Below are 23,968 nucleotides of genomic sequence, written 5' to 3'. Positions count from 1 at the left end.
CAAGTTTGAATATAGTTTTTTGTGTTACAAGTTGCTTATGCATAAGCATATTTTACACAAATGAAATGCAAAATACTTAAAGAAAAAGTGTGCACAAAGTTGAGAGTTTTTCATGTAGAAAGAGTCTTGTCAAATGTGCACAAAGTTAAAGATCTTGTTCTGACTGAAGCATTTTTATCTTCCAGAATCATCTCTTTAGAATGAGGGTTTCCTAATCTACTATTCTTCTGATGAGTTGGATCAACGACAACTTCTGGTTGAGTCGTATCTTTAGTTTCTTTAGCTTTTCCTTCCAAGTCTTTTTCTCCAGAAACAGTATCCTTGGATTCTGAAAGATTGATCTGCAAATTTCTCAACTAGCTTTGACTTTTCAGGGTCAAACTTATCACTAAATCTAACATGAATTGATTCCTCAATAATTCGTGTTTTTATGTTAAAGATTATGTAGCCTTTAGAGCGTTCAGAATATCCTAACAATAAACACTTTTGTGCTTTAGAATCAAACTTGTCAAGATTTTCTTTAGTGTTCAAACTAAAATATTCACATCCAAAATGGTGAAAGTAAGAGATGTTTGGCTTTTTGTTCTTCCACGGTTCATAAGGAGTCTTACCCATAATAGGTATGATAGAAATCATGTTCTAAATATAACAAGTTGTGTTAACTGCTTCTGCCTATAAATGCTTAGTCATGTCAGTTTCTTGGATCATGGTGCGAGCCATTTCTTACAAAGTTCTATTCTTCCTTTCTACAATTCCAGTTTGCTGTGGAGTTCTAGGACATGAGAAATCATGGGAAATACCATTTGAATAAAAAAGATTTTCAAAATATTTATTTTCAAATTCTCCACCATGATCACTTCTAAATTTGACTATTTTGCAGTTCATTTATGTTTGCACTAGTGAGTAAAAGGTAGATAACACATAGTGTGACTCATCCTTGTGTTTCAAGAACTTTACTTATGTTCAACGACTGTAGTCATCAATGATAACCAATCCATACTTCTTTCTATTAGATGCAGTTTTCACTGGTCCAAACAGATCAATATGCAGAAGTTCTAACAATCTAGAAGTAGAAACAACAGTTTTTGCTTTGAAGGATGTATTAGAAAACTTGTCTTTCTAACATGCTTCACAAAGAGCATCTGAATCGAACTTCAGGTTGGGTAGTCCTCTGAATAATCCAATCTTATTTAGCTGAGAAATCCTTCTCATGTTAACATGGTCCAAACTTCTATGTCATACCCATTGGTCTTCGTTAACAGACATTAGAGATTTTACATTTTGATCCTCAAGATCAGAAAGTCTAAATTTATAAATATTCTTTTTTTTTTCCGTTAAAAAGGATTGTACCATCTTTTTGACTGACAATCTTACAATACTTTTGATTAAATATGATATCATAACCAATGTCACTAAGTTGACAAATAGACAAAAGGTTATGCATTAGACCATTAACTAAAAGAACATCAGTAGTAGAAGGAAGTTTACTATTACCAATAGTTTCAGAGTCAATGATCTTTACTTTTTTGTTTCCTCTAAAACCAACGAAGCCTCCGGGCTTAAGTTCCAAATCTTGGAACATAGACCTTTTGGCTATCATGTGTAGCGAGCATCCACTGTCCAGGTACCATGACTGGTGTTTCAGTTGAGTTGTTAAGGATGTCTGCAACATAAACTATTTTATCCTTAGGTACCCATTTTCTGGATCCTCTCTTGTTAGTTTTCTGAGAGTTTCTTACAACTTTGGATATTTTAGTAGAAGGATAATCATGGGAAATTTGTGCACGATACTTAGGTTTTAGAACTAGGTTCTTATCCTTTGTATGTTTCTGTGTCTGTGCAGAAATATCAAGCTCAGTGTCAGCATGCACGAAATGCACACAAGAAAGGTTTTGGTTTTACCTTCTAACTTTCTTCAGGTTTTATAGTTTTTGTACAACCTAAACCTTTCTTGTCATTTCTTCTAACTCAACAGATCAAGGAAGTCATTTTGCTTATATATATATATATATATATATATATATATATATATATATATATATATATATATATATATATATATATATATATATATATATATATATATATATATATATATATATATATATATATATATATGCTTTTAGCTAGAAAGTACTTGAATGTTTTGTCATATCTAATGATGCAATCAACACCGGAAGCTTCTAAGATTATTTCCTCCTATAGTTTTGAAATTTTGATTTTCAAAGCAGAGTCATTACTTTCTAAAGAAAATACTTTTTCATTTAGAGAGGAAATATCTTTCTGAAGCTCACTGCAAGTTTCAGAGGCAACTACTTTAACTTGTTTAAGTTCCTTGTATTTACTCTGAAGACTCTGGTACTTTTCAAGCATTTCAGAGAGACATGATTCAATATCAAAATGAGATAGGTTACAAAATACCTCTCCAGATTCAGAGTCGGATTCTGATTCTGATAATACCATGTCTTCTGGTTCTTCAAAACCTTTTGGATCACCTGTAGTTGCCATCAATGCAACGTTGACCTTTTCTTCGTCAAAATCTTCTTCTTCGGATTCTGAGTCATCCCATGTAACCATCAACCCCTTCTTGCCTTTAGAAAAATTCTTCTCAGACCTTCTGTCCCTTTTCAGCTTAGGACAATCATTTTTGTAATGGCATGGATCCTTGCACTCAAAGTAGATAATTTCTTTTCCAGAACCTTGCTTCTTATGTCCAAATGAAGAATCAAAGCAACCAACAGTCCTTCTGACTCCTATGAACTTTCCTTGACCATTTTTCCTGTGTTTACAGAGTCTGTTGACTCTCTTTGAAATTAGAGATAACTCATCATCATCTCCCGAGTCTTCATCAGATCCTTCTGATTCCTCCTTAGCTTGATAAGCTCTTGTTTTCTCAGGCTTAGACTTAAGAGCAACAAATTTACCTCGCTTCTAAGGTTCATCTTCCTCGAGCTCAATCTTGTGGCTTATTAAAAAACTAATAATTTCTTTAAGACTGATACTATTAAGATCATTTTCCAGCTTCAAAGCAATTACCATAGGTCTCCATTTTTGGGAAGACTTCTTATAATTTTCTTGACATGGTCAGCTGTAGAGTATCCTTTATCCAGAACTTTCAGTCATGCAACAAGCATCTGAAACCTTGAGAACATAGTCTCAATTGTTTCATCATCTTCCATTTTGAATGCATCATACTTCTGAATTAAGGCCAAATCCTTTGTCTCCTTTACTTGAGCATTCCCCTTACGAGTCATCCTTAGAGAGTCAAAAATGGATTTGGCAGAATCTCTGTTTGTTATCTTCTCATACTCAGTATAAGAGATAACATTAAGCAATATAGTTATGGCCTTATAATGATTTTTGAAATATTTCTTTTGTTGACCAGTCATAGCATTTCTTGTTATAATATTTCCTTCAACATTAACTGGGTGAACGTAGCCATCAACTACAAGATCCCAGAGATCAACATCGTAACCAAGATAAAAGCTTTATATTATATCTTTCCAATAATCAAATTTATCGTCATTAAAGATTAGTGGTTTTGAACTGTGGTGATCTATTTCATTATTGTTAACAACGTTAGCAACGACCAATGTTTCTTACACAAACTGGATCGGTACTAAACACAGTGAGTTGTTGATAAATATTTTATCACAATCAAAACCGGAGCCTTGATGCCAAATAAAGGTGTGAAAAACACAATAAATTGGGGCTTGAATTGGGCTTTATAAGCAAAAGCTTTTTCCAATACAAGAACACCACTAACAAGTTAACAACAAATAAATAAAAACATAAGTATTTTTATCCTGGTTCGCTTGAAACTCAAAGCTACTCCAGTCCACCCGCCAATGTAATTTTGCCTTATATACAAGCACTTAATCTACTATAATCCACAGATTTCAATAAACACAAAGAATAACCTTCTTTGTCTTCTCAATGATCCAATTATACCCTAGTCTCCTTAAGGAGTCACAAAGAACAACCTTCTTTGTCTTCTCAAGGATAATCTCCTCAAGGAATCAAACAAACCGTTTGAATAATATTTTTGTGTGTTACAAGATGCTTCTATACAAGCAGATTTTAAACAAGTGATAAATAAACACTTAAAGAAAAAATTGTGTACAAACAAATGAAATTTTTTCACTAAGAAATAGACTTGTCAAAATATTGTGTGACCAACATTTTCTTCAAGTCTCAAAGTCTCACTTATATAGCATAAGAAGAAGACCGTTAGAGGGCAAAAAGGGAAAAGCCCATAGAGCGGTTGTCCACTGTTGGATGGGAGATGAGTGATATTGTGTACTGTCTTTCACCCATAAAATCACTGACAGATATGATGTATAGTACTGTCCTTGCCCATGAAATTAGGTAGTGGAGATGATGTTTAATTCGTACTATGTACTATTTGACTATGTTCCCATTTGATCTTATATTCACTTTCATTGACTTCTGATGAAAGTGATGAAGCATGAAATAAAGAAACATAAAGTTGGATTCAGAAACTTCAGAATCTTGACAACATCAGTAGTCTGACTTGAGATCTCTAGTATCTTCAGAATCTTTAGAGTCTTCGGAATCTTTAGTCAGAACCTTGATAACCTCAACTATCTGGCTTGAGATCTTCGGAATCTTCAGCTACATAACACAACTTCATAAGTTTGCCATTCTTCAGAAGTTTGGTGATCAGAGTCACATCCAGAAGCATGAATTGAGAGAAAAATGTAGCATCAACATAGTGTCTCCTCAAAAGCTTCTCAGGAGTGATTCAACATAGAAGCAGAAAGATCATTGCAGCAACAATATAGAAACATCTTTCAGAACTTCTAATAGTTAGCGCAAAAGCATATTTGGAACACATTGTTCAGAAACTGATGATGTTGCACGTCATATATTCAGAATCAAAATTGTTTGTTAAAGCTACACAATAACAAACCATTAGGGTACCAAAAATATTCTCACACAAATACAACATTGCTATCATAAAAATTCAAGGTATAGATGCAGAATCAAATCTTGTTCCAACATTTGCATGCCTAGGTTAGCTTGGAGTTGCTGAATGTGTTAGAGGATCTCTTATCCAAGTATTTATAGTTGCTTGGAAAGTTGGCCTTGGCAAAAATGTTGTAAAGGTTAGAAAAACAAAAATGCTTAGAATGTTCCACGGAAAACACTCGGAGGAACAAAATTTTGTTGCGCAAGAACGAACATATAGGTGACCAGATTTGGATTATCTCCTATTAGATGAGAATGCATAACCTTGTTAGCTTTAGAGGTTGTAACAACAATGTGACATTAAACGACACATTTAGTAATCATCGATATCACCATGGCTTTACATGTTCGATACCTGATCCGTTAGAGAAAGAGCTTGACATTTTGTGAGAATAAGATCAGCGATCTGATTCTCTAGTTAATAAATGATGGTTTTTCGTGGAAAAATGACAAGAGTCTGCATTTGATTCTCACAAACGACATCACTGTTCCACTCGAGAACTATAAATACGTGACAAGTTATGAAATATAGCTCAAATGCGATGGATCAATCTTCTGATACAGTGGAGATGAGGTGGACATGCAAGGTTATTACTTCAATGTCCAAGTCAATGAATGAATGGAAAATAGTTATAGTGTTAGAATTGATTGAATACCTGAAAGGAGGCGGAGTGATCTTTACACAGTATGGATGGTTAAAACCGTCCCTTTATGACTTAGAGTCTCATGTGAGTTATCATTCAACTAAATCCAACTGTGAGATATATGATGGATGGCGTGATCGTGTGTTATCAACAAAGGTGAGTGTCCACATGCTCCATCATCTTCTTCTTCAAAACTTGTTAGTAGACATTTTTCGCAAGCCTTATCGACGACTACAAATATTTTTGATTTTTAAATCTTTTTAATTTGCCTTACCCGAATATTTTTTATGTAGACGGGATATCCTCTCGCATAACTGTAATAAGCATTAAAATTTCCCCTCAAAAAATTTTGATACTACTAAATATCTATGATTGAATTCGAACTTAAAACTTCTCATTTAACTAAAAAAGGCATCTACCATCTCAATTGATGGTATTGAATATATCAATACTTTTATTTAACGCAAGGTTAGAATAATATAATTTTAAATAAATTGAAAATAAGTTAAAAAACAAATGCTTAAATTAATAAATAAATAAATCACTTTAAATAGTTAATATACTTTTTTATAAAAAAAAAGGTAAAAAAAAGAATTCTGAAATCAATTCATGAGAGTGAGACACGCATCGTAACTCCTCTTGAGAATAACATAAGCATCGTTCACAAACAACCCGTTTCCATTCCCTCGGTTTTTCCGATTCTCAAACCCAGTACGGCCAAACTGTAGAAACAGCCACTAACTCCACCATACAACCGTTCAGATCTCGCCACGTCAACAATAATTCACAACATTACACCGTGGCACCATCACCACTGTCTAAAGTGCCAGTAATTAATGAATTTGGAGGGAAAATAAATTCCACCACGGTATTTTCATTTTCCATGGAAGAAAGAAAAAAAAGAAACGTATAATTAAAGATATATAAAATAAATAAAAAGAAAAAAAGAATGAGAAAGTGCACCATGTCCAATGTCCATGGTTTGGTAATTGGCGTTTTATAAAGCGGCACTGCAAATTCTTAATCCCAATTTCTTGTTTCTCTCACTCGCGTTCTTCTCCGATCAGTTTCGGTTTCGCCGCCGATTTGCGTCACTGATCGGCGTTTCCCAGGGTTTTAATTGTCGTCCAATTTTCGGGTGTGGTACGTTTCTCGATCGAAACTTTTTGTTAAGTCATTTTTTCATCGTTTTTGTTGGCTTTCTTCCGGCGAAGAGAGGAGAAGAGAAGAATCCTTGCATTCCGATTGATTGTTTGCTTCAGATCTGGGAGTTTATGGTGGGAGATTTGTGTTGACTTTGATTTAGGGTTTTCTTTGTTGAATTAGGGTTGGGATTTCGTGTTTAATTACTGGTGATGTCTTTTTGGGGGAATTAGGTTTTTTTGGTCTTCTTTTGGCTGGATGGAACCGGGCACGAGAATAGCTAACCCTTCAGGGGTCGTGGTTAAGAATAGGAGCTCTTCGGGTTGCTTGATTGTTAGAAAGAAAGGAGATGGTTTGGGTGGTGACTCTTCTAGTTCGCGGAAACAGTATGAATCTAAGAAAGTGAGGAAAAAGGTCAAGGAAGAGTCAAGTGATTCAGAATCAAGCGGGGAGTTACTTATGCCGCCTGTTAGGAGGCCCGGTCCTGAGACAATCCGAGTATGTAATAGTTTGAGTGCTATTGAGCGAGGTGGTAATGTTGGGAGCAGTGAAATTAGTAGGAAGAGGGAGCGAATGGAGCAAATTAGGCGTAATGGTGATGACATGGTTGAGGGGAATGGCTTGGAGAGGAGGGACAAGAAAGTTAAGTTGGAAGTGTTTGATTTTGATGAATATGACGTAGCGGGTGCGGAAAGGATGAGAAGGAGGCAATTTGATGGTGATGGGGTTAGTTTAGGTGGAGGAAGGTTTATGGGAACAATGCATTCTGGTAGAGGTAGCATTGATAGGGAATTTGAAAGTGGTTCAAGCAGACACATTGTGGATAAGAGAAAAAGTACCTATCATGACAGAGCAAGTGGATCGTATCTCGGAGATAGTGTTGACCATAGTAGGATAAAGGTGAAAAGGGAAGGAACTCAGCATCCTCCATCGTTGTTGAAGGAGAAGTTTAACTCTGATGAGTCCATTAGGGTTCAGGGGAAAAATGGTGTTTTGAAGGTGATGGTCAATAAGAAGAAGACGGGTGGATCAGTAGAACACTATGAACATCGGAAACCAGTAGAAAGTAGACATAGTGGAAGGGCCGAGGGCACTTCTAAGAGGAATATTCCGATACAACCTTCGTCACGCTTAGAAACAAAATCTGCCGAAAAACAGGGCGTACTTGTTAGGCCGGAGAAGAAACAGATAACAAGAAAATCACTCTCAAGCAAGGAGGACAGTAAGGGCGATGAGCAGGATTCCGATAACAATGATACATCAATGAATCTGGAAGTAAAAAATATTAAAGCTCACACATCTTCAAAAAAGATTACTTCTGAAAATGAACAGACTCCTGTACATGACAAGCTCCCAACAACAAAATCGAGTGAAGGGAAAATCAGGCGAGGTAGTGGCACAGAAAAGCAGAAACTAAGAGAACAAATACGGGAAATGCTTCTGAATAAAGGCTGGACCATAGACTATCGCCCACGAAGGAATAGAGACTATTTAGATGCAGTTTACATTAATCCTGGGGGAACAGCTTATTGGTCCATCATCAAGGCCTATGATGCACTTCAAAAGCAATTGATTGAGGATGACCAAGAGGCCAAGGCCAAAGGGGCGAGTTCTTCTTTTGCTCCTATCGCTGATGATGTGCTCAATCAATTGACAAGGAAAACTAGGAAGAAGATGGAGAAAGATTTAAAGATGAAGAAGAAGAAGCAAAGAGCTGATGACAATGATAGTGGAAAAGAACGGCAGATTAAAAGAACTGCTGGCAAAAAGCATCATATGAATGGCAATGATAGTGATAGCAATGAAGATAAGCTAAGCTCCTTTATCAAGCAAGGAGGTAAATCAGTGAAAACTAAATTGCCTGAAATTTCTGTTACCGGCGGTAGCTCTAAAAGCCAGAATGCTACAACTGATAAATCATTTTCTGAAAGTGATCCCAAGCTCCTACATGGAAGGAAAAGTAGAAAACATGGAAGGTGCACTCTATTAGTTCGTAGTTCTAACAAGGGATTGAATTCCGAATCGGATGACTTTGTTCCATATACGGGAAAGCGAACAGTGCTTTCCTGGTTAGTTGACTCGGGGGTAGTACAGGTAAGTCAAAAGGTTCAGTATCGCAGGAGGAAGCGAGTAATGCTGGAGGGATGGATCACAAGAGAAGGCATTCACTGTGGCTGCTGTAGTAAGATCCTTACGGTTTCAAAGTTTGAGCTTCATGCAGGAAGCAAATTGCCACAACCATATCAAAACATATATTTAGATTCTGGAGTTTCTCTTCTACAATGTCAGATAGATGCGTGGGAAAAACAAGAGAATTCTGGGAAAATCAGTTTCCATTCGGTAGATGTTGATGGTAATGATCCAAATGATGATACCTGTGGTATATGTGGAGATGGAGGGGATTTAATCTGTTGTGATGGTTGTCCATCAACGTTTCATCAGAGTTGCTTGGATATACAGGTATGCATTCATTGTATTTTTCTTTTGGGCATACTAGATGTTACTATGGCTCTTCAAATTTTAATTTGTAAGTCATTGATATCTGTAAGGTTGTGTTGACTCCTATTTTAAAATAAATAGCCTTGGGGCTTGGGCTTTATTTAAACATCTCTTTTTAATAATGGTTTTGGTGGAAGAGTTGGGAGCTTTGTTTCTCAGACAGCTGGAGGAGAGTGACAACCCGGCATTATTCTCTTATTATACTTTTGCCGTACTTCTCAGTGGATATGTTGAGAATTGGTATTTTGGGACACCTTTTGCTTAATTATATTTTGGAATGGAATGTTCATTGTTAAGTATTGTAAATGAAAGAGTCGCATCTTAAAATAGTTTTTATGCCTGGAATTGTATCTTGGTTGATCAATAGGTGATTTAGCTGTAAATAATTTTATTTTTTCTCTTTATTTACGGGGTGTTGAATAAGTCTTATGAATATAGATAGCATCCAATATGCTTATCCACACACTAATAGTTTATCCCTACCAATGATGTTATTGATACCTTAGTTTGGCAAAATAATTGGCGAGGATTATTTCATTCTGAGGAACTCATTTGTTCTGTTGCAGATGCTTCCCCCTGGGGATTGGCATTGTCCAAATTGCACCTGTAAATTTTGTGGACTAGCCAGTGGAAGTATTGACAAAGAAGATGATGCAACTGTATATGCCCTACAGACTTGTGATTTGTGCGAGAAAAAATGTATCTTACTTCTCCTTGTTTAGATTTAAAGTTCTTGCAATATGTGTTCTGCCTTATCTCTTTCTTTTGTTATGGTTTGATTTTGTCTAATACACAGCCTTCTGTTTTTATAGATCATGACTGCTGTACTAAGGATGTGAGTGCCCTGCATGCCAACTCCAATATGTCAGGGCATTCCTTTTGTGGAAAAAGTTGCAAAGAGGTACCCTTTGCATGTTCTTTTGCCCTAGTTTATAGATTATATGTACTTTAGAGTTGCAGAGATCTTCTCTCTACAAATTATGTATTTAATATTTGGTTAACTGAGTTCACACAAGAAGCAGCAAAACTGAAGTGAACTTTTGTAGAACTGAGGCTTGATTGAATTTCTTTCTTTATGCTTTTCAGCTTTTTGAGCACTTGAAGAAGTACCTTGGTACCAAGCATGAACTTGATGCAGGCTTTACATGGTGTCTTGTTCGTAGAACAGACAATGATTCGGAGGCAGCTAGTAGGGGTGTTACCCAGAGGGTGGAATGCAACTCCAAGCTGGCTGTTGCACTGACTGTGATGGACGAATGCTTTTTACCTGTTGTTGATAGAAGGAGCGGGATCAATTTAATCCATAATAGTTTATATAATAGCGGGTAAGAACCAGCAAGCACTTTATGGCTGAACCATATGCTGTTTGGTACATGAGATGCCTTCTGTTAATAATTATGATAGCCAAATGCTTGTCTTATTTCGATATGTTATATCCTTTAAGCACATCTAAAACTGCAAATAGTTGGTTTCTTTTCTTTTTGTTGTTTTTCTTTCAAATATTTCTGTGACACAGAAGTAGGTTTAAAGGGAATTGAAAATTTTATAAAAATTATACTACCAAGTACAATGATTGTTGCTAAAAAATTACAGCACTTACAGAATCATTCACCATGAGCTTCAGCATTGTGCTTGATGTTCTATTTCCATCAATTTCAAAATAAAAGTCATTAACTCTTGCTCTATGACAAACTGTACGCAGTTGCTTATTGCTTTATATTCTGTCTGCAATATATTGTACTGGCAATAACTGATAAATGAAAAAACAAATACAGAAAGTTTAATCCCCTATCCAATAAGCACTGGGAGGCCATAAACACAATCGTATTCCATATAAAATCTTGGGTGACTTAGACTCTTAGGATGCAGGAAATGGATTGTAGTTTTGGCATAAAAACCTTGAGATTTTGAAAGGGTGTGTAGCCCTTCCTGATAGCCACTTATTTATATCTGAAACCAAAACAGCTTATTACATGCACTATGTTGAACATATGTTCAATCCATCTTCTAAACCAGAATCAATGGAACACTTTCAAAGATATCACTGTCCTCTTCTCTACATATCCACTCTGGAACATTACATTTTATGTTGTACGTATCCTTTATACATCAAGGCTTCACCCATCTTGCTTTTATATTATTTCAAATGACTACTTTGTTTCCTTCTCCATCTTATTCTATTAAATATGTTTCATGGTGTTGATTTCATAATTTTGACTGCAAATACTTCTCTTGCTTTTATATTATTTCAAATGACTACTATGTTTCCTTCTCTGTCTTATTCTATTCAATATGTTTCACGGTGTTGATTTCATAATTTTGACTGCATAATACTTCCTTCATATGCATGCTTTTTGACCTTTATGGGTTTTCTGTTTTCATTATTTATAGGTCAAATTTCAATCGGTTGAATTACACTGGCTTTTATACTGCTATTTTGGAGCGGGGGGATGAGATAATATCTGCAGCATCTATCAGGTACTGTGTGTCGGCCGCTGTCGTTTTCTTTTATCTTTTTGCAAAACTGTATGGAGAGTCTCACTTCACTGACTCTGGGGATCCTTCTCTCTCTATATATATATGGGAGATTAGGGAAAAAATGTATGAGTTATTTGTGCTTCACTTATTACCAGGCAAAATGAGAGTAAACTTACTTCTAGGCTATTTTTTGTCTTGTCTTAGGTTCCATGGGACTAAGTTAGCAGAAATGCCATTCATTGGAACTCGCCATATATATAGGCATCAGGGAATGTGCCGCCGGCTTTTTTCTGCCATTGAACATGTAAACCTTCACTGCTATCCTTTTCTGTCCTCTTTTATCTGATATCTTTATACATTTTTTCTAGGCATATGCCCTTTTGCATACATTTTTATGGAACTGACATGCTCTTATCTCAATCTCTACTTCTGTATTGGAAGGCTCTCTGCTCTTTGAAGGTTGAGAAACTGGTCATTCCTGCAATTTCTGAACTTGTTCATACATGGACAACAGCGTTTGGCTTCACACATCTCGAGGAATCACTCAGGCAAGAAATGAGGTCATTGAATATGTTGGTATTCCCTGGTATTGATATGTTACAGAAGCTTCTAGTGGAGCAAGGAAAACTTGATGGTAATACAACTGATGAAGGTGTTGATTACTTATGTACTTATTTATTAGATTTCAGCAAATTATTTTTTATTTTTATGTTTCATTTTTTCTATTCCAACAGATGCTGAGCAATTCGAGAATGGCGGCGTGGTTTCTGTTAATCCCACTGTGGTCAATAGGTTAGGTATTGATTCTTTGGCTTTGCAAGATCCCCATGAAAGTGAGGATGCTAGCTCCAATCCTGCCAATAAGATTAACACTGAATGCAGTGATGCTTCTCAAGATATAAGCAGTCAAGGTTTGACTGGCAGGACTGTATGCTCCAAATCTCATTCTGAAGAAAGATTATCTGATTCTGTTTCAGAAAACTGTGCTTCTCCTTCTAATTCTAGTCATGGCGTACTCAAAAAGAAAAAGAAAATATCGACATCTTCTCCTATCGATGATATGTCACCCAAATGTCTACTCATTTCACCAAATGGCAAATCTACAAATGGCCTTCCATCGGATCCCTCAGATTGCCATGAACTTCCAGCTTTGTGTCAAGCTACTGCGTGTTCTGACCTAGGTACCATAAAAATTGAACCTGTTTCTGACGGGAAACTCCATGCTATTACCGATATGAATTGTGGTTTGCCGGGGCTTGCCCGAAATCCTGTGTTGGATTCTCAAGTGGTGGATAATGCTTTTCCTTCTAAAGAGTTTGATATGAATGATGCCCAAGTTGAGGTTCTTGAAGTTGGTCTTTTAGTCAATTCATCTCAAGGGAACAATATCAAAGAGAATAATGAAAATGTAGATTACTCTGGTTCTGCTCTTAATAATGCTTTCACTGATATGGACTCACCAGAACTTGACCAAAATTCTGTGTTGGATTCTAGAGTGGCGAATAATGCTTTGTCTATTAAAGAGTTTGATATGAATGATGCCCCTGTGGAGGTTCTTGAAGCTGGTCCTTTAGTGAATTCATCTGAAGAGAACAATGCCAAAGTGAATAATGAAAATGTAGATGACTCTGGTTCTGTTCTTAATCATGCTTTCACTGATATGAAAAGTGGCTCACCAGGACTTGACCAAAATCCAGTGTTGGATTCTTGTGTGGTGGACAATGTTTTGTCTTTTAAAGAGGTTGATATGAATGATGCCCATGTTGAGGTTCTTGAAGCTGGTTCTTTAGTGAATTCATCTCAAGGGAACAATACCAAAGAGAACAATAAAAATGTAGATGTCTCTGATTCTGTTCTTAATCACACTTTCACTGCTATGAATAGTGATTCTCCAGGGCTTGACCAAAATTCCGTGCTGGATTCTCAAGTGGCTGATAATGCTTTGTCTTTTAAAGAGCTTGATATGAATGATGCTCATGTCAGGGTTCTTGAAGCTGGTCCTTTTGTGAATTCAACTCAGGGGAACAATACCGAAGATAATGAAAATGTAGATGTCTCTGGCTCTGCTCTTAATAACGCTTACACTGATATGAATAGTGATTCTCCGGGGCTTGACCAAAATCCTGTGTTGGATTCTCAACTGGCGGATAATGCTTTGTCTTTTAAAGAGTTTGATATGAATGATGCCCGTGTTGAGGTTCTTGAAGCTGGTCCTTTAGTGAGTTCAACTCAGGGGAACAATACTGAAGAGAATAATGATAATGTAGATGTCTCTGGCTCTATTCTTAATCATGCCGGTGAGAGTTCCTGGCATGTAAGATCTGATTTGAATGGTAAAATTGCCCACGAGGTCGAAAAGAAATCACATTTGGACTCAAAAGTTGCTTCAAATGAAATGCACTTTGATGAAACTGGCCCAAATGCTTCTGGTAATAGTACCAAGACTGATCGAGCATTGAATGGTTGAGTCTAACACTGCTGATGTCTTCCGTTCTACAGCTCATGCAACTCTTAAACAATTTTTCATTCAAAGATTCAATGCCTTAATATGCAATCATTTTTCAAGGCTTTGGAACTTTTATGTCATGCTTTAATCTGGAGAGTCTGAAAAGGTTATATAGATTTCAAGGGAAATAGTAGTGGGTCCCTTGCGTTGTTGTTTAAGTATGAATTTTCTCAAAGTTCTAAGTTGACTTCATTCCATGAGAATGTTTCTTCTGCCAAAATGCTTAAAGGTTGCTTTTGGTTCAAGTTCTGTGTCCATATGGGTCGATCGGGTGAAGATGCTTTTCCTGTAATGTGCACTCATCCTTCATAGGTTCATACCCAGGCAAATCTTTGACTGTATTATATATATGATATAATATATGGTTCTTGTTGTTTGTATCTGAAAAAAATCTGGTGGCTTCAATTTGACTTCCTTTTCAAGCCTTGTGTGCGCTATTGACAAATTTTTCCATAGCAACTCATTACATGGCATCAGAAGTCACATATACTTAGAACAATTTTTGTTTGTTCTTTTATGATACTTTTATTTTTATTTACTTGTCTACTATATTTATTTTTGACGAGACATAGATGGTACCAAGAAATTATGTTTTTCCAACCCTCACATTGTTATCGCCAGTCTGCCCAACCTCTTCAATTGGCCCCGATGTTCCTTTTTCAAGGGACGCAAATGTATCCCCCAAAACTCAAAGGTTTGTGCTGTTAAAGTTGAAGGTGTTTTGCATAGGATTTTCGTGTATATTAGAAACCTAACTTGTGGGTGCACTACAGTAAATAATGATCGTACTTGTAGGATGTAAATACCTATCTTTGTGAAGGGTTTATTGGTGTTGATGAGGTTTTGATTCTGTTTCTTCAACTTTTTTGTTATGAAGGTTATATAACATGTTTGATATCAAAACGGAAATCGCTATAATATTGTACTATTGTCATCATGGTGATAGATAGGTGCTTGTTCTTTTTGCAGTTTCTGGGTACCTCCCGTTTCACGGATCAGAGGCCTCTTCTTGATATAGACAGAAATGGTGTATTTGATGAATGCAAGATATTTATTTCCCGACCAATATGATTGCTAGAATCAGTTAGTTTTCCATTTTAAGTAGCTTATAAAGTTATAATTAATTATTCATACCCAACCAGGAAGTTTCTTGTTTTGAGTCTAGCGGTGTTTTCTCTTTGTTCATCATGATTAAAGCCTAAACTTCTTTAAAAGAATGAAAATATAATAACAAACATGAGAATATTATATAATCCTCAATGTAGAGTGTATTATTCGCCGGTTAGATACAATCATACAAGAGAGGTAAATTTTCCATGGGTTGCTCGAATTTTATTAAAAATACATAGTTCAATTATTTTAAGAATATATTTTTTAATTTAGTCGTTGAATATAAATTAGAATATAAAATATTATCATGTTTAATTTTGTATTTAAAATTAGAGTATTATTTAAAAATATGAGAATTCATCTTTTATTTATATTGTAGTCATATGGTTGCGGCCTAAGCCAAAAGACTAGTATATTTTATTTATTTATAGAAGTGTAAAAGTATTTGTAATGTTTATTGATTTTAGAATAAAGTTTCTACAATAACATAATTTTTTTGTTAATGAATTTCTTTACATAATTAACATATATGCTTTTTAAGTTAATATTACGATTTTTTTAAAAATAATTATGTTTTTTTAATAAAAATAATTAAATAATTATTTATTTCCAATTGATTTTTAAAGTATTTATATTTTATATAAAAAAATTGCATTGCATAGTAGTAATAAGTCAATTGGCGAAGATATTAAAAAAGTATGAGCAATAGCTAATTGAATTGACCTGGTTCTTATGTGTTGCATATTTTTATTTTATTTTAATTAATTAATAAAAATAATTAATTGATAAATAAAACTTAATAATATTTAATCTAAATTATCACATACAATAATATTTTTTACATTAATAATGATGGTCTTCTTGATTATACTTGCCACCGGTCGAGAATAATTTAACATCCATCTAAATTTCGCACTCATGTCCATGAATATATGTATCCAACATGTTCATGAAAATGAAGCAACTATCTAAATTTTGCACTCATGTCCATGAATATATGTATCCAACATGTTCATGAAAATGAAGCAACTAATAATATAATATGACATCTAGTTTTAATTTTTATTTGTTCTTTGATAGAATTTTCATTTAATGTTATACTGTTGTAATAATTTTTAAGGCGAGTAAGTAAAATATTTTGATCCCTTGGATTATCATTTAATAAGTCGGCATTTAAAAATTTCTAACATATTGAATTAATTAAATTGGTTTTTTCATTGATCGACTTAGATCTAATAACATGTACATGTCCTCTAATGTTATAATACATTTATTAGTTGGAAGAAAGAAAATTGTGTTTCGAATCTCCATATTTCCGGTAGAGCGAATATAAACTTAACATTAAAGAAGTAGGTCATGCTTTTGCTAACATGATCAAAATCAGTGTAATCTAAATAAGGTTTAATAAACTCCTTGGGTTTGATATCTTCGTAAAATGCGTACGGAATTTAGATAGATGCTAAATTATTCTTGATAGATGGCAACTACGATCAAGCGAATCCTCGTTGTTAATGTATACATGTATGTAATTTGATTTAAATTAAATTTTATTAATTTTTTATTCAATTAATTTTATTAATTATTTGTTTTATTTAATTGCTTTTATTAATTTAAAATAAAAAATTTGTAACACATTATTTGTTTTATTTAATTGCTTTTATTAATGTTGTCCTAAATTGATTTGGTTACTTCTCTCCAACACAAAAAAAGAAATTTGTTTAAAACATGATTACAGAAAGATGATTATTTGTGAATTTTATTGAAAAATAGTTATTTTAATAAAAATTCTAAGATGACCCTTATTTAATTAGTCATATAATAATAATTTAATAAAATTATTAAATTCTATAATTTATAAATTTTAACTATATTTTTTTCTTTATATTATTTCTATTTTATTTTAAGTTTAATTGAAATACACTGGCAGTATAAAAAGATTTTATACCGTCAGTTAATCATAAACGTCGGATATTAAAAGAAGTTATTTTATAATTTTAATTTTTAACATTGTATTTTGTTTACTTGATTTTATAAAATTAAAATATTATTTCGAATATATCCATAATATTAAATATCTCATACATAATATGTAACTTCTTTAAAAAAACATTGTAGACTGAAAATCTACCATAATTTGCATCTGTTCGTTTGAATTTACTCTCTTTGTTTGTGGTTTGATTTCACAGTCACAATCTGAATGGAGCTCACTCTACCTCAACCTCAATTGCACCCTAAATGCCTTCAATTTCCCTCTCTCAAATCTAGGGTTTCTGTTTTTCAGACAACACCATACCCACCTTTCCAAGCTTCAATCTTTTCGGTCAATCAACGCTATCTCACGCCATTGAATACTCCCAGAAGCATTTCCACATCTGCTTTGCTGGGTGGCAACAACACTTCAGTTTCCCCAATTGACTCAGGTCTTTCTTCTTTTTCCTAACCCTCCGCTCTGCCCCTTTTGAAAATTTGGATTTTTGAATGAAATTTGATTGCTTTCTTGATCATTTTCAGGTGCTAGAATTGGAGAGGTGAAAAGGGTCACCAAAGAAACCAATGTATCTGTCAAAATCAACTTGGATGGATCTGGGATTGCTGATAGTAGTTCTGGAATTCCCTTCCTTGATCATATGCTTGATGTTAGTGTTTGCAACTCAATTTCTATTATGCTTCTGTTTCTTTTTATCTATCAAGCACTGATCACAGATACACCGAACACAACACTATCATATAGACATTGGAAAATCGGAATAGTTAGATTCAGATTGAAATGATAATAAGGGTTTTCATTTTATTTTTGGCTCCTTTCTAACTTGAAAGTTAGTCATTAAGGCTTTGTATAGTTAAAAGTTAAAATTGTTGGATGGATAGACCATTTATGGGAACAAACATGGTTGTGATTTTTCAGCAACTTGCATCACATGGACTGTTCGACGTACATGTAAAGGCTACAGGTGATGTACATATTGATGACCATCATACAAATGAAGATGTTGCTCTTGCTATTGGAACGGTACTGCCAACAGCTATGTGAGCTGTTTATTTCTTTTCATTTTGGCACTCCCTATTAAAAGTCTTCCTGGAAATTCGAACATGCTTCACTATCTTAGGTTAACGATATTACTTAAAGATTGGTGTTCAAGTTATATCCTTGTATTTGACTTTATCCTTTCTACGCAAAATGCAAATCCAACTAAGTGGCGACAACTCTAACAATGCTTATAATCTTATCTTATGACAGTGGAAATTTTCAATCAATGTAGAACGTCGTTTTATTGTATATTTGCATCTATCTATCATCGAATCAAAACTTAGATTTCTGTTTTTTCATCTCCAGGCTTTGCTGCAGGCTCTTGGTGATAGGAAGGGTATTAACCGGTTTGGTAACTTCTCTGCTCCACTTGACGAAGCATTAGTTCACGTTTCTCTGGTAATTAGTGTGTTGTTTGCAGCATTTGTAATCATTAACTCTCTGTCATAGATTTAAGTTAATGTGTGCTGGGGGAATACAAAAGTTTTGTCCTTGCTTAGAAATACAGTAAATGGATGAAGAAACTTTGAAACAATGTAATGGATTTTGCACGTGCCATTACATTTGATTATCCACATCAATACTTTTGTGACTCAAAAATTTCAGCTATCAATGGGGCACCATGGCCTTGTGTCAATGCTTTTTCATTTACTCTAGCAGTACTTTGTACAAGAGGTTTCCAAATTGAAAATTTGGAATTCTTAACGATCATCCTGGTCATATTTATAAGCTTATTTTGTTACTATAATTTATGTTTTGTGCCTCACTAAAGCTTTTCCCCCTTACCTTGTCCAGGATTTGTCTGGCCGACCACATCTAGGTTATGATTTAGACTTACCTTCTCAGAGGGTTGGAACATATGACACTCAGGTAGTACATGTCTTTTTAATTACTTAAAGCCTCAGCTTCGCGTTTTATTTGTATAGCTTTTAACTATTGAGCTTCATATTTTGTCATGTAACCATGTTACTCGTTCCCTTCACCTTTCCCCTTCATTCTTTTCACTTATTGACGAGTCCTCTGAATATCCGTGTTTGTAGTTGGTGGAGCATTTTTTCCAGTCATTGGTGAACACATCTGGTATGACCCTTCACATCCGCAAGGTACTAATACATAGAATATTGGTCAAAGTCTATCATAGTCATTGCATTTCTAACTAAATGTATGCATTTCATCATGAAAGAAACATACTGAATGTTATAGATGTTTTACCAGGGCTATATGTTCTTTCTACATTCTTCAATCTTCATGCATTGATTACATATTCCAGCCTCATTTTTCGGGGTCTATACTTTCTTTTAAATATATATCTTCATTCCAATTTCAAATTCATCTGTTTGCAGTTTTCCGGAACGAATTCCCATCATATTATTGAGGCAACCTTCAAAGCATTTGCCAGGGCTCTTCGACAAGCAACAGAGTATGATACACGTCGCCGTGGAACAATACCAAGGTCTAGTATCTCTCAAACTTTTTTTTAATTTTATACAAAGATGACTAATTAGATTACATGCCTACTTTGCTGCTAGAGCTTCATAAGCATTATTTACACTTGTTTTTACGAAGGATAGAATAATCAATTTTACTCGTTTGAATAAGCATTATTTGCATTACCAATCATCATATTAACTATAACACTAGCTAATAATTTAAGTTAGAGTAATCATGGTTTTGTTTGTGTAAATGCTTTTACAATCACATTTATATATAATTTTCTATTAAAACTGTCTAAGTTTCCTGAAATATGCAGTTCAAAAGGAGTTCTCTCGCGCAGTTAATATCTTCAGCTGCTATCCATAGTTGGATCAAGCTACTTATGCAAGGGGACCTCTGCAGTTCATCAAGCATATCCATCCAAATGGTCATTACTGTATTCATAGCCTCTGTATCTGTAAACAACATTGTTGTACTCGTTTATTCTAGAAGTTTAAGTTACTTTTCTTGTCACTTTTTTTCTTTGTACACAAGGTTTTGAAGCAAATGAAAATCAGTTTCAATAAGAATATTCTGAAATTAAATAGAAGATTGATGTTAATTTTCAAAAAATAAAATATATGAATTATTATTATGATGCGTCTGTATTAAAATCACAAGAATAGAAAAAACACAAGTTTGATCAGTTTCTTTGCACAAGAATTTGCCACTCCCATGCTATCTGCTTCTATAATACATTCTGTAAGATTTTCTACAAAGAATCTTCAGCAGTATTCAGATAATCTAATATTTCAGACTTTACTTCTTCCGGCAATGAGGCTGATGGCCCTGCCCTTGAGTAAAAGTTTGCCAAAGATCTTACTGCATTTACCAAAGCAACATATGATTCCTGCAAGGAATCAATCAAAAACATGAGTATATGCTAATCAAAGCATTGAATTTTCATTACTTAAGTTCAGTCAAAAGTACATACTTCTTGAGCAACGGTCTTGTTTCCCCTCCAACTACCAAGATACTCCCGAATCGACTCCTTTGCCGCATCTGCAGTTCGTCTAAACTTGGCATTATCATCAAGGACTTCATTCAAAGATTCACGCAGTGTTTTCACCACTTCTTTTGCCGACTTTATGTAAGCCTTTGGCAAAACCTTTCCCGACTTTGTCTTCTCATTGGGATCAAATAACGATTTGATGGCCCCAATAACACCGTTTTCATTCTCCTCTTTGTCATCTGACTTCTCTTCAGCCCATACCGTTAATGGCAATAAACCGTAACATGTTATCGCAACCAATGAAGTGCCAACACTGGTGGAAAGGTGCCTGCGGCTCAAACCTATATTAGGAGACAGCGCAATATTAAACCTGGATTGCAGTTTATCTGTTGTATTGCAGAAAAACTGTCAATAAATTAAGGTCATACTGTTAAGAGTTCTATGTGACACTAAAAACAGCAAATATAAAATGTAACACCAAAGTTGCAAAATAATCTCTCAAACGGAAAGCAAAAGTTACAAATATTTAGGTCATACCTTCAATGTCAAATCTTTTGATCTCTTGAGGCGTTTTAGAATTTGTGATAGAACACATACTTGCTGCAAACGTAACTGCCATTCTCCTTTACTACACTCACTGCATACATAGAACAATCACAATCTCTTTCAAACTTGCAACTATAGAATTTCACCTTTTATGAGTCATGCAATTATTATTTCTAATTTTTCAGTCATTAATTAAGCATATAATTGTAAGAAGTACCCTTAGATTTCTTCAATAAAGCGTTAATGGTGGAACACATTGACTGATACATATATGCATGTATTATAGACTTAAATCAATATGGAAAAGGTTCTATGTGAAATGCGTTGAAGCAACTAATCAGAGGTCGAAAATTTTCAACAATACCCTTTTATCTCCTCCTGTTAAGGTCGATCTTCTTCTTCTTCTTCCTCGAAGAATAGGTCGAAGATTTGTGTAGATTTTGAGCAGATCGGAAGCAAAAGTCACGCTAAACGAGGAGCTTTCGCTGAGAATCAGTGCTCTCAAAACAATAGGAACGCGAAAAGCACGAACAGCGGGAGGTCGGAGAACGGAGTTTGGGTGGCGGTGCGCGGTGGTCTTCCCCTGTTTCACGGATAATGGGTATGTCAAGAAGAAGAAGAATCTGTGGTGTCTGTGAGAGACTGAAAACCAAAGGATAGCGCTGATGGATGAATTTGAAAAATTATAAAACAAACATTGGTTTAAAATATTTTTTTAAATAATTTAATTACAATGCACTTTACAACATAAAACGATTTTACAACATAGATTAATCATAAACCTTTGACAGTAATAGTTTGATGATAGGATAAGTTTGATTTTTTATTTTTATTTTTAACCACCTATAAAAAAATAGAGATAGTCCATTTAATTTTATATTATACACTATCTCCTCTAACGAATATATAAAAGTCTCATTTATTAACTTAGCATTGTTAATCAATCTGTTAAAGGCTTATATGATTTTACATTAGAGACTAATCTTCATAAAATCTCTTAAAAATTGATAAATATCTCTCCTTTTCAATTTAATACTTAATACATGGTCTATGCCAACCTAAATTTAATGGAAAAAATTTAGTACTCGCCCCACAATTATCCCGGTCCCGACCCACCTATTAAATTTAACTTATCACCCTTATATTTAATTATTTTATTACTTATTTTACATTTTTACAATTTAAAATATTAAATTTATTATAATTATAATTATTATTTATTTTTAAAAAATACAAATTAAATAAAAATGATTGAACATTAAGATTATTCTTAAAATATCAATTATTTAATTTTATTGTTATGAAAAAATATCCATTTAAAAAAAATTTATAATTTATGTAGGCGAACGTGGGGACAAATTATTACATTTGATTGGATTTGGAAACAGGATTGGTTTTGGAAGGTGGGACGGGTCGATGAGGCTTACACTGGCCCCTGCCCCACCCCATTTTCATGCTTAAATGTTTAACATTTTTAAAATTAAATTAAGAACATAATATTTTTTATTATAAGTTATTTTTGACTTTTTATACGTATTAAGAAATGTAATAATTATGATAGAAAAAAGATAAATTATGAAGAATTTTACGAAATTATCCTTTATTAATAATATTGGAAAGACAAATTGACACAATTGAAAGGAGAGAGAATAATAAATATTTAAGGGTATAATAGAAAAAATAACATTAATGATTCATTGGTATTATAAAACGATTTATATTGTGGTACAAAATATTTTTTCAAAGTGACATATAATAAAAAAATGGAGATAATTCTCTCTCTCTCTCTCTCTCTCTCTCTCGCTCTCTCTCTCTCTCTCTCTCTCTCTCTCTCTCTCTCTCTCTCTCTCTCTCTCTCTCTCTCTCTCTCTCTCTCTCTCTCTCTCTCTCTCTCTCTCTCTCTCTCTCTCTCTCTCTCTCTCTCTCTCTCTCTCTCTCTCTCTCTCTCTCTCTCTCTTCTCTCTCTCTCTCTCTCTCTCTCTCTCTCTCTCTATATATATATATATATATATATATATATATATATATATATATATATATATATATATATATATATATATATATATATATATATATAATATATATATATATATATATATATTATATATATATATATATATATATATATATATATATATATATATATATATATATATATATATATATATATATATATATATATATATATATGGTAATTTCTTTATAACTAAAGATTTAAGTCTACTATTACATATTTACAATTTTTAATGTAATGAACTAATTAATTGATATTTTCCTCCCAAAAATAAATGTCATAACCTCCAACATAAATGTTGTTTTTAGTTTTCATTGCATTTTTAGTTTTTATCTCCAATTGGATCTCAAATTAATACTTTTAATTTACCATTTATCTTCCCTTGTATCAATGATAATTGAAATACACAAATAATCAATAAATATAATTTGGTAAAATCGATATCCTTTCTCATTCATTTATCACATTTTTTTAATCTATGTGAAAATTAGGGATGCAAAAAACGTGTTTGACATGTTGGGCGTGCTTGTCTTTTCCGCACTTTAGTGCGGGGCAGACCGAGAATTTAGGCTCGTACCCTCTA

General features: G+C 33.9%; 3 protein-coding genes across 5 annotated transcripts; 2 read left to right on the top strand and 1 right to left on the bottom strand.

Annotated features, from left to right (window-relative positions):
- The first annotated feature begins 6,564 nt into the window (after positions 1-6,564).
- LOC127097096 (uncharacterized) lies at positions 6,565-15,096 on the top strand. 2 transcript variants are annotated; one of them, XM_051035607.1, is made up of 8 exons: positions 6,565-9,239; positions 9,845-9,977; positions 10,091-10,179; positions 10,365-10,603; positions 11,670-11,756; positions 11,961-12,060; positions 12,198-12,390; positions 12,491-15,096. In XM_051035607.1, exons 1-8 carry the CDS (start codon positions 7,038-7,040, stop codon positions 14,221-14,223), a joined length of 4,776 nt encoding a protein of 1,591 aa, XP_050891564.1. In that variant the 5' UTR covers positions 6,565-7,037; the 3' UTR covers positions 14,224-15,096. The 2 variants fall into 2 exon arrangements, with proteins under 2 accessions (XP_050891564.1, XP_050891563.1); XM_051035606.1 differs by having other exon boundaries at positions 12,198-12,408.
- Positions 15,097-17,459: 2,363 nt separating this feature from the next.
- On the top strand, positions 17,460-20,347 carry LOC127091846 (imidazoleglycerol-phosphate dehydratase, chloroplastic-like). Its single transcript, XM_051030563.1, has 8 exons — positions 17,460-17,792; positions 17,884-18,008; positions 18,278-18,382; positions 18,707-18,799; positions 19,196-19,270; positions 19,441-19,503; positions 19,744-19,853; positions 20,151-20,347. The coding sequence occupies exons 1-8, from the start codon at positions 17,570-17,572 to the stop codon at positions 20,176-20,178; spliced, it is 822 nt and encodes a 273-aa protein (XP_050886520.1). The 5' UTR covers positions 17,460-17,569; the 3' UTR covers positions 20,179-20,347.
- An 84-nt stretch (positions 20,348-20,431) lies between these two features.
- Positions 20,432-22,055, bottom strand: LOC127091847 (photosystem II D1 precursor processing protein PSB27-H2, chloroplastic). 2 transcript variants are annotated; one of them, XM_051030564.1, is made up of 4 exons: positions 21,736-22,055; positions 21,363-21,462; positions 20,808-21,211; positions 20,432-20,723 (listed from the first exon to the last, which is right to left on the bottom strand). In XM_051030564.1, exons 2-4 carry the CDS (start codon positions 21,442-21,444, stop codon positions 20,586-20,588), a joined length of 624 nt encoding a protein of 207 aa, XP_050886521.1. In that variant the 5' UTR covers positions 21,445-21,462; positions 21,736-22,055; the 3' UTR covers positions 20,432-20,585. The 2 variants fall into 2 exon arrangements, with proteins under 2 accessions (XP_050886521.1, XP_050886522.1); XM_051030565.1 differs by having other exon boundaries at positions 20,808-21,166.
- Between the last annotated feature and the right edge of the window lie 1,913 nt (positions 22,056-23,968).

This window comes from Lathyrus oleraceus, chromosome 6 (genome assembly GCF_024323335.1).
Source record: "Lathyrus oleraceus cultivar Zhongwan6 chromosome 6, CAAS_Psat_ZW6_1.0, whole genome shotgun sequence".
Classification (NCBI taxonomy): Eukaryota; Viridiplantae; Streptophyta; class Magnoliopsida; order Fabales; family Fabaceae; genus Lathyrus; species Lathyrus oleraceus.
This window is presented reverse-complemented; position numbering and strand designations above follow the sequence as displayed.

Coding starts and splice junctions, on each gene's coding strand:
- LOC127097096 (XM_051035606.1), top strand. CDS start 7,038: ATGGAACCGGGCACGAGAATAGCTAACCCTTCAGGGGTCGTGGTTAAG. Junction 9,240..9,844: donor AGAGTTGCTTGGATATACAG/GTATGCATTCAT, acceptor GTTCTGTTGCAG/ATGCTTCCCCCTGGGGATTG. Junction 12,061..12,197: donor TTTTTTCTGCCATTGAACAT/GTAAACCTTCAC, acceptor CTGTATTGGAAG/GCTCTCTGCTCTTTGAAGGT.
- LOC127091846 (XM_051030563.1), top strand. CDS start 17,570: ATGGAGCTCACTCTACCTCAACCTCAATTGCACCCTAAATGCCTTCAA. Junction 18,009..18,277: donor TCCTTGATCATATGCTTGAT/GTTAGTGTTTGC, acceptor GTGATTTTTCAG/CAACTTGCATCACATGGACT. Junction 18,800..19,195: donor CATTAGTTCACGTTTCTCTG/GTAATTAGTGTG, acceptor TACCTTGTCCAG/GATTTGTCTGGCCGACCACA.
- LOC127091847 (XM_051030564.1), bottom strand. CDS start 21,444: ATGGCAGTTACGTTTGCAGCAAGTATGTGTTCTATCACAAATTCTAAA. Junction 21,212..21,362: donor CAAAAGATTTGACATTGAAG/GTATGACCTAAA, acceptor GCAATACAACAG/ATAAACTGCAATCCAGGTTT. Junction 20,724..20,807: donor ACAAGACCGTTGCTCAAGAA/GTATGTACTTTT, acceptor GATTCCTTGCAG/GAATCATATGTTGCTTTGGT.